General features: G+C 37.3%; 1 protein-coding gene across 1 annotated transcript in view; it reads left to right on the top strand.

The window, feature by feature from the left end:
• Positions 1–17770, top strand: part of LOC126001931 (phosphatidylinositol 3-kinase catalytic subunit type 3) — a 160840-nt gene that overhangs the window by 68929 nt on the left and 74141 nt on the right. The window contains exons 10-11 of the mRNA XM_049769125.1: positions 8465–8650; positions 16316–16470. Coding sequence (XP_049625082.1) covers positions 8465–8650; positions 16316–16470 — 341 coding nt within the window. The remainder of the gene's footprint in view (positions 1–8464; positions 8651–16315; positions 16471–17770) is intronic.

Raw genomic sequence — 17770 nt, 5'->3', positions numbered from 1 at the left:
GGGGAAAAAGACAAGGATGGCTGGGGGCCTGCCAAGCCTCCCAGCACTCCTCAGGCTAGGGATAAGGGCCCCGGTATGGCTGCTCCCCAAACCCTATACCTGGCAAGAGCTAGCTATTTCCTAATTTTTAGATTATTAGGGAGCCATTTTGATTTCTGTAAATATGGGCGTGTACTGCAAAATTAGTCTATTGGTAAGGCTATAGATTGCTTCTTACAATGTGCAGAAATGGCATTCAGGGGTTACAAGATAAGCTTTTTGGTTGTGGGTCCTGGAGAGATTACAGTCCTTGGTGTCTGTAGGCTAGGCTGGCTCAGCAGAAAAGAGGAAGAGAGCATGGCCGCGGGTGTGGGTCCTGGAGAGATTACATTTCTTGGTCTCTGTAGGCTAGGCTGGCTCAGCAGAAAAGAGCCACTCCAGCTTTTTTATGGGTGTTGTTTGCTTGGATAATTTTCCTCCAGCCTTTTATTTTGAGTCTATGTTTGTTCTGACTATTCAGGTGCGTTTCTTATAGGCAGCAGAAGGTTGGATTGAGTTTTTTGATCCATTTAGCCACTCTGTGTCTCTTAACTGGTGCATTCAGTTCTATTGACATTGAGAGGAAGAATTGTCCTGGGATTTAATGTCATTTTTATATCGAAATTTGGTGTGTCTTTTGGTCAGTCTTGTCTTAAATTAGGTCTTTCAGTTTTTCTCTTAAGACTGGTTTTGAATCTGTAAAGTTTCTGAGCTGTTTTTTGTCTGTGAAACCATATATTCTTCCGTCAAACCGGAAAGTGAGTTTTGCTGGGTACAGTATTCTAGGTGAAGCATTCATTTCATTGAGTTTTGTCACTATGTCCCACCACTGCTTTCTGGCCTTGAGTGTTTCTGGTGACAGGTCTGCTGTAAATCTCAAGGATGCTCCCTTTAATGTAATTTCCCTTTTTGATCTTGCTGTTTTCAAAATTCTGTCTCTATGTTTGGGTCTCGTCATTGTGACTAGGACGTGTCTTGGGGTATTTTTTCTGGGGTCTCTTTTGGTTGGTACTCTTCGGGCATGCAGGATTTGATCGCATATATTCTTTAGCTCTGGAAGTTTCTCTTTAATGATGTTCTTGACCGTTGATTCTTCCTGGAAATTTTCTTCCTGGGTTTCTGGGACTCAAATGATTCTTAAGTTGTTTCTGTTGAGCTTATCATAAACTTCTATTTTCATTTGTTCCCATTCTTTGACTAATTTTTTCATTGTCTGTTTATTTGCTTTAAGTTTTTATTCCAATCTCTCTTGCTGTATGGATTTGTTATTTATCTCATCTTCCACTTCACCAATTCTGTTCTCAGCGGCTGTTAGTTACCCTGGTGTAGAGCTTATCCATTTTGTCATTCAATTCATTTACTGATTTTTTCAGGCCTGTTATTTGACCTGTTATTTCATTTTGGAGTTTTGTGATTTCTGTCTTCATATTTTCTTGGTTCTTATTAGTGTTCTGTTCAACTCGATCCATGGTGTCTTTGAGTTCTTTGAGCATCTTCCATATTGCTTGTCTAAACTCCATATCTGAGAGATTGATTAGTTGGTTGGGCATTTTCTGGTCATCAGAACTGTCATCTTCATTCTCTATGTGTGATGCTGGCCTGCGTTGTTTCCCCATTGTCACACTTGTGGGTTTTTCTACGTGTTGTGGTGGTATTCATTGGCTAAATGATATACGCGGACACGCCCTTTATGGGTGGGTTGACTTGCCTCCAAGGAAGGGGTGTCCTTCGTTAATGAAGCCTCACACAGGATCAAATCTTAGGTCCGAGCATACAGCAGAGAATACAGCCTGAGGAGAAATGTTGGGCTTCAGTAATCCAGCACAGTTCTTAGTGTGATTTTTTTCTTCTTGTTTCAATGGCGTTCTTTCTTTAGAAAGAGCGTAGGGCCGCGTAGCGAAGTGGAGCGCCAGGCCATGTTCTGCTGGAGCCTCTTTTCAGGCCACTCCCAAGAGGTTCACGCGACAGGACAGGAGACAGACACACACAGGCAGCACTCACAATTTCTCACGGTTGGGCCCCACTCCTACTTAATTATTTTTAATTCAGTTCGTTCTCTTCACTTATTTTTCCCCCAAAAAATCCAGTCTCAAACATTAATTGATATTAACACCTAAAGTTCACAGTAAGCTTTGTGTAATAAAACCAGTTAAATTTGGGGCCGGAGAGGTGGCACCAGAGGTAAGTTGTCTGTCTTGCAAGTGCTAGCGTAGGAGGGATCACGGTTCTATCCCCCGGAGTCCCATATGGTCCCTCAAGCCAGGAGCGATTTCTGAGCGCATAGCCAGGAGTAACCCCTGAGCGTCAAACGGGTGTGGCCCAAAAACCAAAAAAAAAAAAAAAATCTAGTTAAATTTATGAAGTACTTAGGGGGATAGGGGTAGAGCTATAGCACAATGGTAGGGCATTTCCCTTGCACTCAGCAGATGAAGGACAGACCTGGTTCAATCCCTGGCATCCCATTAGATCCCCCAAGCCAGGAGTGATTTCTGAGTACATAGCCAGGAGTAACCCCTGAGCATTACCAGGTGTGGCTCAAAAACCAAAAAAGTATTAAAAATTTTGTCTTCCTTAGCTTGTAGAAATGACTCTTTTTTATGAAAGCTATAATATATACATATAACATATAGCTTTTAAAATGGTAAATAATTTTTATAACATTTTAATTGATGTAGCTCATTAATTTAATAGCTTTTTATTATGCTGGGGAAGCAGAAAAAACTGAAGTATCATAGATAAAAGATAATAGTGATACACTCAGTGTTCTTAGATACCTTTGTAGAAGGTGATGAGATAATTTTTTTGTTGTTGTTATTTTAGTTTTTTGGTTTAGGGGTCACACCTGGTAGCACTTAGGGGTTACTCCTGGCTCTAAGCTCAGAAATGGCTCCTGGCAGACTCGGGGAACCAAATGGGATGCCGGGATTCAAACCACCGACCTTCTGAATGAAAGGCAAACGCCTTACCTCCATGCTATCTCTCCGGCCCATGATAATTTTTTTGTTTCAATTTTTGTTGATATTATTTTACTTCATGATAAAATGTTGATAGTAAGTAGCAGACATGGATTCAATTCAACAAGATCTTGTTATCATTCAGGTTTGACTGAATGGAATGTGGAAGAGACAAGATCAGTGTGCAGTGTGGTCTTCCAGAGCTGAGATTGATTTTAAAAGTTTGAGAAAGTTTTGAACCTATTTTGTTTTTAGTAAAAGAAAGTATAAATTCGACAGAAAAATTCAGGAGACAGATTAGGTTTTATTAATAGCTACTAAATAGGATAGAGTCAGATATTCACTAGCCTATGAATCTACACTGTCAATGGGATTTTATTGCTAATAGGAAAATCTCTAAAGCAACAGACTGTACCTTAACAAATTTAATTTTATTTGTGAATGTAAATTTTGGAGCTGGAGACATAGTACCATAGGTAAGATACTTGCCTTGCATAGGACTGATCCCAGATTTGATCACTCTGTATGGTCCCCTATGCTCTGTCAGTAGTGATCCTGAACACAGAACTAGTAATAAGTCCTAAGCGTAGCCAACAACGAACTAACCAGATAAAATATAAATTTGTGGACCAGAGTGCTAGTACAGTGGATAGGGAGCCTTGTTTTGCATGTAGTGGACCCAGGGTGCCTTGAACCCCTTCAGTAGTGATTTCAGAGTGTCCAGAAATCAAAATGAAAGAATGGAATTGTTTTTTTTTTTTTTATGTGCTTTAAAAGTAGTATATGTAGTATTACACTTGATTTTTGCCAAGTCAAGAAGTGATGATATACGTTGTTTTAAAATGAAGAGGAATAGGGGCCCGGAGAGATAGCACAGCGGTGTTTGCCTTGCAAGCAGCCGATCCAGGACCAAAGATGGTTGGTTCGAATCCCGGTGTTCCATAGGGTCCCCCGTGCCTGCCAGGAGCTATTTCTGAGCAGACAGCCAGGAGTAACCCCTGAGCAACGCCGGGTGTGGCCCAAAAACAAAAACAAATGTTAGAAAATGAAGAGGAATAATCAAAGACTTTGATATTTTTTAGAACACAATTTATTCATTTTGTTTGTTTATTTTGGATCACACCCTGTGGTGCTCAGTGGTTACTCCTGACTCTGCACTCAGGAATTAATTTTGGAGGTGCTTAGGGGACCATTCTAGGGATCGAACCTAGTCAGCCTCTTGCAAGCCTCTCCCACTGTGATATCACTCCAGCCTCTGGAGCATAATTTAAAACTTAATACATGTCTCTGTTACTTTCTAAACTCCCTCCCCATCCAGTGTTAATATAACCTGAAGGTTTTGTGTTTGGGCCTCCAGGGCTTGGTAGGAGCACGGAGTGGAATGTGCACTAGTGCATGTGGAACTAGAGATAAAACATGCTAAGCACAATGCTCTACCACTCCCTCGCTTCTGTTTCAAGTTGATTTTTAACCTTTCTTGTGGTATTGTTATTTACAGTACTGGTAATGATGGTATGATAGTTTCATGTATGTCATTCCCACAAGAACACGTGCCATGAGAAAAAACCCACTTCTACCCCAGTCCATTCACGAATACTCATTTCTCTGTTGCCATTGGTCCTTCATTGCTTTGTATCTTAAAATCCCAAATAGGAGAGAGCAAAATTGCACTGTGAATGTAACTTGTGAGTCATTATAGATTATTCTTTGTATTAAGATTTGAGGGCCCGGAGTTTGCCTTGCAAAGCAGCCGTGTTTGCCTGCAAGCAGCTGATCCAGGACCTAAGGTGGTTGGTTCGAATCCCGGTGTCCCATATGGTCCGCCATATGTCCCATATGTCCCATATGGTCCGTGCCCGCCAGGAGCTATTTCTGAGCAGACAGCCAGGAGTAACCCCTGAGCACTGCTGGGTGTGGGCCCCCCCCCAAAAAAAAAAAAAAAAAAGAAAGAAAAAAAGAAAAAGAAAAGGATTTGAATATTTCTGAAGTACACAAATTTGTATGCTTAATGTAATATACAAACGTTAATGTACCAATATAATTAACAGGCTTGTTGCCTGTATTTTTAACAGGTACATTAACGTTTGTATACTTCATTAAGTTTACCACTAAAGGTCAAACAATCCTTTGCTTTACATTTGACCCCTGGAACCTAATATAATCATCATTCCCAGGAAGTGATGCTTGAAGGCTGGGTGAGTTGGAGAAAATTAGAGCTCATCTGATTGTGATCAAAACAGATGCATTTAGGAGCATTGTATACTGATTTTGAAGGCTGTGTTGGAAGTAAGGGTTAAACAGGGTTAGGAATGGAGGCTATATTCAATATCTTGGAACTAAACCCCTGAATTCATGATGTAGAAAATATGGCATACGGAAGGAACAGGGTGAGGAAATTGTTTCTATATGTTGTAATAAAAATACAATTATTTTTATATATTTAATATCTATAATAAATATTTCTTTTTCATCCTGTATCCCGAGTTTTGAAAACCCTGACATTTTTTGAGTAGTAAAGATGAGAGGAAAGTCTTTTATCTTTCATAATAAGCTCTTTTAACTATCCTTGAGTTTTATACTAGTAAAGTTACTTCTGTGAGCATGGAATTCTGCCCTGAGCAACCAGCCCACCCTCTTACTGGGAGGTAAGAGTTTCTGGGGCTTGAGTAAATCATGAGTGGACAGTGATTTAATAAATCATGCCTATGTAGTGAAACCTGCAATATCAGGTGTTCACGGACCAGGAGAGTGGCACATCACAGATGTCTGCAAAATGAGGAAATTGGTTGATGTGGAAAACTGGACAGTGTCTGAAGTGTCTTGAGCAAAGGAGGAGGCTTTTCTTCAGCAATAATGTAGAAATATTCAGCAGTTGAGTTTGCAGATGCCTAAACTATATATATGGATATATGTGAAGAATATATTATTTTCTCTTATGCCATGACTAATCATGAATTTTAGAATAGAAGAAAGCAGTTTTGTGATTCTATATTTGAGAGGGGCTTAGCAAAATAGCTACTGCAATTTAAATATAGTGACTTTAAAATATTAATAAATTAATTGGCATCACTTATTTGTTTGACATATTGGCATTAATTCTATGAATCAGTAAGGTAGATATAAAGACTTGGGATTAAATATTGTTGTCTTCAAATTTATATACTTTTATCATTCCTCTTGTTTCTTTATTCAGCTACATTCTTATTTACATTTGTAACCAGCATTATAAAGTTGGGTACTTTGTGAATCTTACTACTACTAATAAGTCTATTAATTGAGATTCAGAAAGTTAGATTGTTTCAGTGAATTAAGTATATTGACCTGCTGAAAGATTTGCTGATAATAAGTCTGTATACATATATTTCTATTAAGACTGCTGATGTACTGTGAAATGGAAAAGCTTTTTCTGTAGTTACGTAAGAAGTATTACTTGATTTCCACAATTCAATCTACAATTACATTTTAGAAATTAAAAAAATACATAGAATAAAGTTAATAAGATAGTCTGTTTAGAATTAAAAGGAAGTCTATATTTCTATTTGGAAAAAAGGAGCAGTATGGAGAATGGTAGGTGGTGAAGAAATGGCTGGCTATCATTGGGCAATGAAACCTTTAGTTGCAGGTGTAAGATTAACCACCAAAGCACTTGACATTTGTAAGAGTATCATGTGAATGCTTATGGTACGGTAAAGGCAACTACTACAAGTAGAAAAATACTACATTTTTCTGGGGAAAGTTGATTTTTGCAACTTGACCTTAGAGAAGATGATTCTATTTTTGGTGAAGTGCATGGGAACTCTTTTAACTCTTTTAGACAAGAATTAAATCATGTATTAAATAGGTCAGCTTAATTGATGCATGGAGGGCAGTGAAAGTGAGAGTTACAGGTTTGGAGTATAGGTAAAAGATATCAATATGTTTTATTTGTTTTTAAATTTTGACTTAGTTTTAGGCAACATGACTAGTGTTAAAGTTTATGGTTATAAAGTCTATGGTTTTTATATAAAAGTTTCTGCACCCTCATCTCCACCAGAATATAAAGGATTGCTGACTGCTTTTATGTTATTTTTGCTCGCCTTTTCCTTCCTCTCCTCCTAACCTCAATGATATGCTTTGAGAAAGAAGCCAGTTTGATTAATACTTGTATCTAACTAGAAACTTATACTATCTTTTGACAGTCTTCAAATAATTGCAATATACCCAAAGGGTAATTCAATTCATTTTCATTCATAAGACAGTATAACTGATCAATGGGAAGAAGTTACATGAAAATAGTCTTTAGGTTCATTATGGTTGAACAACAAAAATGGTATCACCATTAATAAATATAGTGGGTACTTTATTAGTCACTCTAGATTCTATTGGGTCTTTTTACTTTTTTCATTATAATCTTTTATAATAGTTGTAAGACAATTTCTACTGACAATTGAGGTTCATGCTAAATATCACTTCCAACTTGAGCTTCCAAAGGTGTATTTGAAATTACAGATGGAGAAACCCAGTATTGAAATTCTTACATAGCCAACTGTCCCAAACACCACATATGTACTATAGTGAGATCAAGCTGAGGAAAGTATGAAGAAGGAATCTAGGAACTCAGGAACTGCAAATAGATTTCAGAGATCAGCACTGACAGAGAAATGATTCCAAGGGGCTTGAGTTAACAAACTAGGAGATAGCAAATCTTAATGACAAAGGCAAAACAGGTGGAAGATATATGAGCTGAAAGTGAGTGGTTTCTAGGTAAGTTGAGGTGTAGGACTCTATGAGAAGAATGCATATATATTCTCTATAAGAGATATAAATACTCAGTTTTTGTTGAAATTATTCTTGCCAGTTCTAGGAAACCTTTTGTCCCAAGAATAGAGATTTGAAAATGTAGTTTGTGATAACTTCTTTAGGCTTCAGAACATTCATTGGTTATTATAATATTTAATTTCACTCATATGTTGATATTGTAAAATAAAGATTGTAATCTCTAATTCATGGAATATATGCATTTGCTATTTCCTGTATTGAGAACTATTTATAAAACTGCATTATATAACAACAAAAGCAAAAATTATTTTAATGAATATTAAATATTCATAGTATTTTTGTTTAGTACTTTGGTGGGGTTGGGGCCTCATGTTGTGCTGTTCAGTTAGCTCTGCAGTCAGAATTACTCTTGGCAGGCTCATGGGACCATATGAGATAAGAAAACAGATCAGCTGCATGCAAAGCAAGCACCCTACCCACTGTGCTTTCGCTCTGGCCCTCAGTACTTTTTAAAAAGTGCTGACCTAGAAAAAACTAGTTTCAGAAATAGGCCTTTCCCTTTGTGTTCTGCCATGTTTTTCTAAAATGTATGTTTAACATTAAATATTGATTCCAAGGTAGTCAGCTCTTGACTCTAGGAATTTGCTATTAGGACTGAGAGAACTCTGCTTGATTTTCCTGCTGCACAGTACAGACTTGGCATTTCTAATCATCTGAATCCTTTCTGATTTTAGGCTTTGACAAAATTCTTGAAGTGTGTTAATTGGGATCTTCCTCAGGAGGCCAAACAGGCTCTGGAACTTCTAGGAAAATGGAAGCCAATGGATGTAGAAGACTCTTTGGAGCTGCTGTCCTCTCATTACACCAATCCAACTGTGAGGCGTTACGCAGTAGCCCGCTTGCGACAGGCAGATGATGAGGTATGTTAGTATATTATTAGTTGCTATCTTTGGCTATATCTTAACCTGGAGCCTAGTTGTAAACTTGTGTGTGTCTGTGTATATGTGTCTCTGCACTGTGTGCATGTAAAAAAGAAGGGAATGTTTTGAAGGGAAGAGGAAATACTAGGTGTGTTTTTAGAAGTCAAATTAAAATATTCCTCCTGGGACTCCTCTCTGAAATGAAAATTTACTTCTTGATAGGTTACGTGATAGGACGATCTCTCCCAGGACACTTAAGCTAGCAGCAGAGCTTATATTGCTCTGTCTGAAAAAGGAATTCTAATGAAAAATGGTTTAATGCAACACTAGCTGGGGAATAATTCAGATCCTCTCTATCAGTCAGCACAACAAGCCACATTTAATTGTAGCATTGGAAAGCTCTCGGGGCCTATGAAGCTGGAGATGCCAGGTCATCTTCTTCTCGCTCCATCTCTCCCTCTAAATATGTCGGCTGAAGACAATTTCATGTTTATGTAGATTTTGTAAAGGCGGTTTTGAATCCTCTGAAAAGGAAAGCAGCTGGCTGTAGGCTGGCTATATACACATATGAGGCCACTACAGACTAAGGAGCGTTTTGTGTTAACACAAAGCACTTAAAAATCATATTAGATTCTAATGAGGTAAACAAATTTTAAGTTAATAATTTGTAGTGCATGTGTTCTCAAATGTACCTTTTGATTTATTCCAGCCTATGGTCTTAGAGGATATATGGGATAACAAATAGAGGATACTTATTCGATAGACCAGCTCTTACCAGATATTTTTTAAATACATTTGAGTTCATAATAGTAGCTGAATACTGAAGAAGCAGTATGTAGAATTTAGTGAAGTTTATGTTGGCATTTATAGTATAGTGAATGATCTCATAAAGTAGTTTCCTATTTCATCAACCAGTAGCTCAGCCAATAATCACTGACTGGTGCAGCCCTGCTTGTATCTAGCCATGCTTCAGACTGCCTGGATCAGCCTATCAGTGCCAAGACCTCCTAGGGCTACACTTGATGTATTCAGAGGGCCTGAGGTACTGGGAATTGTACTTGAAATTGAACCTGTCTTCTAGGCAAGGCCAAGTCCTTTATGCATTTTTTCTGGCTCTGCTATTTCTTATGACCACAGGGGCGGCCATTTAAATATTCTCTATGTAAAATACAAGTGTGTATGTGTGATAGAGAGAGAAAGAGAGAGAGAGAAGAGAGAGAAAGAAGAGAGGAGAGAGAAAGAAATTTGAATATTTTCTCATTATCAGTACACATATTGGTATAGTTAATGACTATCCGTAATGTAAAAAGCGCTTTTGTGTGTATGTGTTTCTAGACTTTGGGCATTAGTATATCTGGCATTTTAAAAACATTATGTTGTACTGCATTTATTTTGTAATATATTCTGCTTCTTTTGACAGCTGTTTCTAGTTTTTCATTTGAACTATTGTATGGATAGACTTCTATTTATATTTATCAATTTTACTTAAATACCTTACATTAGATTTATTAGACCAAATAATTTTCCATAATAATCTTCTATTTGTATTCCTTCATAATATTTAAATTTTTGTCATTTCATAATAATTTTATGTGATTACATAATTTGCTTTACTTTCTGTTAATTAATTTCGAGCATTTTTCCTCCCCGATAATTTCCAGAAATTTTTGTCATTTTCTTTAGTTGCCTTCCAAATTTAGGTGTCTTTTACATCAGGAAAAGAGTAACATCTTTGTTATTCATCCTCTCTTCCTGATGACATTTTTATTCAACTTGCAGTTTTATAAAAATGTATTTAAATGATTATTGTCTGGTTAGGCCTTTTGTTTTATTGTGGCACCACAATATTCAGGGGTTACTCCTGTCTCTGCACCCAGTAATCACTTCTTACAGTGCTCAGGGGATCATGTGCAAGGTAGTGCTTTATCACTCGAGTCCTTTTTTTGTTTTGTTTTAATTTTTTTATTTAAACAACTTTATTACATACATGATTGTGTTTGGGTTTCAGTCATGTACAGAACACCACCCATCACCAGTGCAACATTCCCATCAATGTCCCAAATCTCCCTCCTACCCACCCAATCCCCACCTGAACACTAGACAGGCTTTCTATTTTCCTTGTACATTCTCATTATTAGGATAGTTCAAAATGTAGTTATTTCTCTAACTAAACTCATCCCTGTTTGTGGAGAGCTTCATGAGGTGAGCTGTAACTTCCAGCTCTTTTCTCTTTTGTGTCTGAAAGTTATTATTGCAAAAATCTCTTTCATTTTTCTTAAAACCCTTAGATGAGTGAGTCCATTCGGCTTCTTTCTCTCTCTCTCTGAGCTATTTCACTCAGCATAATAGATTCCACGTACATCCATGTATAGAAAAATTTCATGATTTCATCTATCCTGGCAGCTGCATAATATTCCATTGTGTATATGTACCACAGTTTCTTTAGCCATTCATCTGTTGAAGGGTAGCTTGGCTGTTTCCAGAGTCTTGCTATGGTAAATAGTGCTGCAATGAATATAGGTGTAAGGAAGGGGTTTTTGTATTGTACTTTTGTGTACCTAGGGTATATTCCTAGAAGTTGTATAGCTGGGTCCTATGGGAGCTCGATTTCCAGTTTTTAGAGGAATCTCCATATTGCTTTCCATAAAGGTTGAACTAGATGGCATTCCCACCAGCAGTGGATAAGAGTTCCTTTCTCTCCACATCCCCGCCAACACTGCTTGTTCTCATTCTTTGTGATGTGTGCCAATCTCTGTGGTGTGAGGTGGTTCCTCATAGCTGTTTTGATTTGCATCTCCCTGATGATTAGTGATGTGGAGCATTTTTTCATGTATCTTTTGGCCATTTGTATTTCTTCTTTGTCAAAGTGTCTGTCCATTTCTTCTCCCCTTTTTTTGATGGGATTAGATGTTTTTTTCTTGAAAAGTTCTGTCAGTGCCTTGTATATTTTGGAGATTAGCCCCTTGTCTGATGGGTATTGGGTGAATAGTTTCTCCCACTCAGTGGGTGGCTCTTGTATCCTAGGCACTATTTCTTTTGAGGTGCAGAAGCTTCTCAGTTTAATATATTTCCATCTGTTAATCTCTGCTTTCACTTATTTGGAGAGTGCGGTTTCCTCTTTGAAGATGCCTGTAGTCTCAATGTCCTGGAGTGTTTTACCTATGTTTTGTTCTATATATCTTATGGTTTTGGGTCTGATATCGAGGTCTTTCATCCATTTGGATTTTACATTCGTACATCATGTTAGCTGGGGGTCTAAGTTCAATTTTTTGCAAGTGGCTATCCAGTTGTGCTAACACCACTTGTTGAAGGAGCTTTCGTTGCTCCATTTAGGATTTCTTGCTCCTTTATCAAAAATTAGGTGATTGTATGTCTGGGGAACATTCTCTGAGTATTCAAGCCGATTCCACTGATCTGAGGGCCTGTCTTTATTCCAATACCATGCTGTTTTGATAACTATTGCTTTGTAGTAGAGTATAAAGTTGGGAAAAGTAATTCCTCCCATATTCTTTTTCCCAATGATTGCTTTAGCTATTCTACAGTGTTTATTGTTCCAAATGAATTTCAAAAGTGCCTGATCCACTTCTTTGAAGAATGTCATGGGTATCTTTAGAGGGGATCGCATTAAATCTGTACAATGCTTTGGGGAGTATTGCCATTTTAATGGTGTTAATTCTGCAATCCATGAGCAGGGTATGTGCTTCCATTTCCGTGTGTCCTCTCTTATTCCTTGGAGCAGAGTTTTATAGTTTTCTTTGTATAGGTCCTTCACATTTTTAGTCAAGTTGATTCCAAGATATTAACAGTTTGTGTGGCACTATTGTGAATAGGGTTGTTTCCTTAATGTTTCACCTAGAATACTGTACCCAGCAATACTCACCTCCGGTTTGACGGAAGAATACATGGCTTCACAGACAAAAAACAGCTCAGAAACTTCACAGACTCAAAACCAGTCTTAAGAGAAAAACTGAAAGACCTAATTTAAGACAAGACTGACCAAAAGACACACCAAATTTCGATATAAAGATGGCATTAAATCCGAGGACGATTCTTTCTCTCAACATCAATGGACTAAATGCACCAGTTAAGAGACACAGAGTGGCTAAAGGGATCAAAAAACTCAATCCAACCTTCTGCTGCCTACAAGAAATGCACCTGAATAGTCAGAACAAACATAGACTCAAAATAAAAGGCTAGAGAAAAATTATCCAAGCAAACAACACCCGAAAAAACCTGGAGTGGCCATACTAATATCAGATAATGCAAACTTTATACTCAGGAAGGTTGTAAGGGACAAAGATGGACATTTTATATTAATCAAAGGGTATGTAGAGCAGGAAGAAATAACTCTCCTAAACATATATGCACTGAATGAGGGGCCAGCAAAATATTTAATACAACTGTTGACAAATCTGAAAAATAATATCAATAACAACACAATAATTGTGGGGGACCTCAACACGGCTTTGTCAACACTGGATAGGTCAACCAGACTGAAACCCAACAAGAATATACTAGACCTGAGGAGATAAATGGAAGAAAGAGGCCTACTGGATATATATAGGACACTTCATCCCAGAAACCTGGATACACATTCTTCTCCATTGTACATGGGACATTCTCCAGGATAGACTACATGTTGGCACATAAAACATACCTCCATAATATCAAGAGGATAGAAATTTTGCAGACTACCTTCGCTGACCACAAGGCTCTGAAATTATATGTGAATTCTAAAGGGACACAGAAGAAAAATTTTAACACCTGGAAGTTAAACAGCCTCAGACTCAATAACCAGTGGGTCCGAGATGAAATCAAGGAGGAAATCAAAAGGTTCCTGGAAACAAATGATAATAAAGACACAAACTATCAGAACTTATGGGACACAGCAAAAGCAGTACTGAGAGGAAAATTTAGAGCTTTGCAAGCACACATCAGGAAGGAAGGAGCTTACCTGAGTAGCTTAATTATACAGCTAATAGAACTAGAAAGTGATCAGCAAAAGGACCCAAAAAGAGGAAGATAGAAGAAAATAACAAAGCTGAGAGCAGAAATCAACGAAGTGGAAACCCAAAAAACAATTCGAAAGATCAACAAAAGCAGAAGTTGGTTCTTTGAAAAAATAAACAAGATTGATAGACCACTGGCAAACCTAACAAAGAAAGAGAGAGAGAGAGAGAGAAACTTGATAACTCATATTAGGAATGAAAAGGATAGATCACTACTGATATGACAGAGATTCAAAGGGTAATCAGAAACTACTTAGAGAAACTCTACGCCACTAAAAATGAGAACCTGGAAGAAATGGATAAATTCTTGGACTCTTAAAATCTTCCACGGTTGAAGGAAGAGGATGTAGCATATCTAAACACACCCATCACCATTGATGAAATTAAAATGGTAATCAAATGTCTGCCGAAAAACAAAAGCCCAGGCCCTGATGGATTCACTAATGAATTCTTTCAAACTTTCCAAGAGGAATTACTACCAATCCTGGCAAGACTCTTTCATGAAATTGAACAAGCAGAAACACTTCCAAATAGCTTTTATGAAGCCAACATCACCTCGATACCTAAATCAGACAGAGATGCTACGAAAAAAGAAAATTACAGACCAATATCGCTGATGAATGCAGATGCAAAGATCCTCAACAAAGGCCTGGCAAACAGGATTCAATGCCTCATTAAGAAGATCATCCACTGTGATCAAGTAGGTTTCATTCCAGGAATGCAAGGATAGTTTAACATCTGTAAATCTATCAATGTAATACACAACATCAACAACAAGAAAAATAAGAATCACATGATCATACCAATAGATACAGAGAAAGCATTTAATAAGGTCCAACACTCATTCTTGATCAAAACTCTCAGCAAGATGGGAATGGAAGGAACCTTTCTCAATATAGTTAAGGCCATCTACCACAAGCCAATGGCAAATATTATCCTCAATGGAGAAAAACTAAAAGCCTTCCCTCTCTAATTCTGGCACAAGACAAGGCTGTCCTCTCTCACCACTCCTATTCAACATAGCACTGGAAGTACTTGCTATAGCGATTAGGCAAGAAAAAGATATCAAGGTAATCTAGATAGGAAAGGAAAAAGTCAAGCTCTCACTGTTTGCAGACAACATGATACTCTACTTAGAAAACCCTAAAGACTCTACCAAAAAGCTTCTAGAAACAATAGACTCATATAGCAAGGTGGCAGGCTACAAAATTAACACACAAAAATCAATGGCCTTTCTATACACCACTAGTAATAAGTAAGAAATGGACATTAAGAGAACAATCCCATTCATAATAGTGCCACACAAACTCAAATATCTTGGAATCAACCTGACTAAAAATGTGAAGGACCTATACAAAGAAAACTATAAAACTCTGCTCCAAGAAATAAGAGAGGACACGTGGAAATGGAAACACATACCCTGCTCATGGATTGGCAGGATTAACATCATCAAAATGGCAATACTCCCCAAGGCATTGTACAGATTTAATGCTATCCCTCTAAAGATACCCATGACATTCTTCAAAGAAGTGGATCAGGCACTTTTGAAATTCGTTTGGAACAATAAACACCCTAGAATAGCTAAAGCAATCATTGGGAAAAAGAATATGGGAGGAATTACTTTCCCCAACTTTAAACTTTACTACAAAGCAATAGTTATCAAAACAGCATGGTATTGGAATAAGGACAGGCCCTCAGATCAGTGGTATAGGCTTGAATACTCAGAAAATGTTCCCCAGACATACAATCACCTGATTTTTGATAAAGGAGCAGGAAATCCTAAATGGAGCAGGGAAAGCCTCTTCAACAAGTGTTGTTAGCACAACTGGCTAGCCATTGCAAAAAATTGAACTTAGACCCCCAGCTAACATCATGTACGGAGGTAAAATCCAAACGGATGAGAGACCTTGATATCAGACCCGAAACCATAAGATATATAGAACAACACATAGGTAAAACACTCCAGGACATTGAGACTACAGGCATCTTCAAGGAGGAAACTGCACTCTCCAAGCAAGTGAAAGCAGAAATTAACAGATGGGAATATATTAAGCTGATAAGCTTCTGCACCTCAAAGGAAACTCAGGTACATATACACAATGGAATATTATGCAGCTGTTAGGAGAGATGAAGTCATGAAATTTTCCTATACATGGATGTACACGGAATCTATTATGCTGAGTGAAATAAGTCAGAGAGAGAGAGAGAGAAATGCAGAATGGTCTCACTCATCTATGGGTATAAAGAAAAATGAAAGACATTCTTGCAATAATAATTTTCAGACACAAAAGAGAAAAGAGAAAAGAGCTGGAAGTTCCAGCTCACCTCAGGAAGTTTAATTAGAGAAATAGCTACATTTTGAACTGTCCTAATAATGAGAATATATTAGGGAAATGGAAAGCCTGTTTAGAGTACAGGCGGGGGTCGGGTGTGAGGAGGGAGATTTGGGACATTGGTGAGGGGAATGTTGCACTGGTGATGGGTGGTGTTCTTTACATGACTGAATCCCAAACACAAGCATGTATGTAATCAAGGTGCTTAAATAAAATATAAAAAATATATATAAATACAAAAAAAAAAGAGAGGGAGTAAATCATGTCTACATTTATACTGTAGTTGTTTTCCAAAATAAATTTACATTTTGTTTGTTTTTTAGGATTTATTGATGTACCTGTTACAGCTGGTGCAAGCTCTTAAATATGAAAATTTTGATGATATCAAGAATGGATTAGAACCTACGAAGAAGGAAAACCAGGGTTCTGTGTCAGAAAGTGTGTCAAATTCTGGAATAAATTCTTCAGAAATAGATAGGTATGGATATTTGGAAAGATCTTAATTTTCTAATATGATTATTTTCATCTTTTCAAACTGTTTGTTCCTTTAGGCACTAAGTTTGAATTACTAAAAATACGGCATATTTACTCATAGAACACAAATGACTAATTACAGACCAGTATTGCAGGACGTAGTCATAACTGATTTAAAAAATTGCTGTTTAAATTGTATGTTTCTGTTCCCTCTGGGTTTCCCTGTTTTCATATCTTAAAAATTGAGATTACAAACCATAGGAACTAATTCTTTAATGATTGTTTAAAAAGTGAATTAAAGGACTCAATAAGTGTTAGATGGTGTTACTCTGTGTGTGTGTGTGTGTGTGTGTGTGTGTGTGTGTGTGTGTGTGTGTGTGTGTGTAAAACAGACCATTTTAGTGAGTATAGACAAGTTGTAATTTTCATGGGCTGATTTTCATTTTCTGAATTTTTATTTATGAATGCAATATTGTTGTTTTTTTAAATATTCTTTGTTTTATTTGGGGGGGGTGCTGAAAAAGTGGAAACAAACAGTTTGCTTGCCTAAGTTACTTAATATATTTTCAGGTATTTAAAAAGAGACCCTTCACATTTTCTCCAAGCGTACTATAGAGATTTTTTCATATCTGTAGTCATCTTCTTCCTTACTTAACTCTCCTAAAAGTTTGATTAGAAATATAGTTGAAATTTTATGACAGGATGAAAACATTGCACCTCTCAGATTATCATCTACTGATCAGTATTTGAGGTTTTCTTTTTTTTTTTTTTAAGATTAAAAGTATTGGGCCATCTTGAACCAAACATATTTGGAAAATAACCATTTAAAAGTAAAATAAACTTAAAAATTGTACTTATTGTACCTTATAATAAGACTTGTACTAAGGGGCCGGGAAGGTGGCGCTAGAGGTAAGGTGTCTGCCTTGCAAGCGCTAGCTAGCGTAGGACTGACCGCGGTTTGATCCCCCGGCTCGATCCCCCGGTGTCCCATATGGTTCCCCCAAGCCAGGGGTGATTTCTGAGCGCATAGCCAGGAGTAACCCCTGAGCGTCAAATGGGTGTGGCCTAACACCCCCCCCAAAAAAAGATTTGTACTAAATATCCAAGATACTACTACTCATTTCTGACTATAGAATTTCTTTTTTTTGGTCATGATAGACTCTCTACTGTTATATATATTTTAAAAAGTAATGCTCTACCAGACACAGTTGAGATGAACAATTACTTATATAAATTATGCTAAAGAGATATAGGTGTATACTTGTGACAGTATTTTACATATCAGTGGAATTTTTATATTTTTC

The sequence above is a fragment of the Suncus etruscus genome, chromosome 2 (assembly GCF_024139225.1).
Source record: "Suncus etruscus isolate mSunEtr1 chromosome 2, mSunEtr1.pri.cur, whole genome shotgun sequence".
Lineage (NCBI taxonomy): Eukaryota > Metazoa > Chordata > Mammalia > Eulipotyphla > Soricidae > Suncus > Suncus etruscus.
Note: the sequence above shows the minus strand (reverse complement) of the source record. Positions and strands in the feature narration are given on the sequence as shown.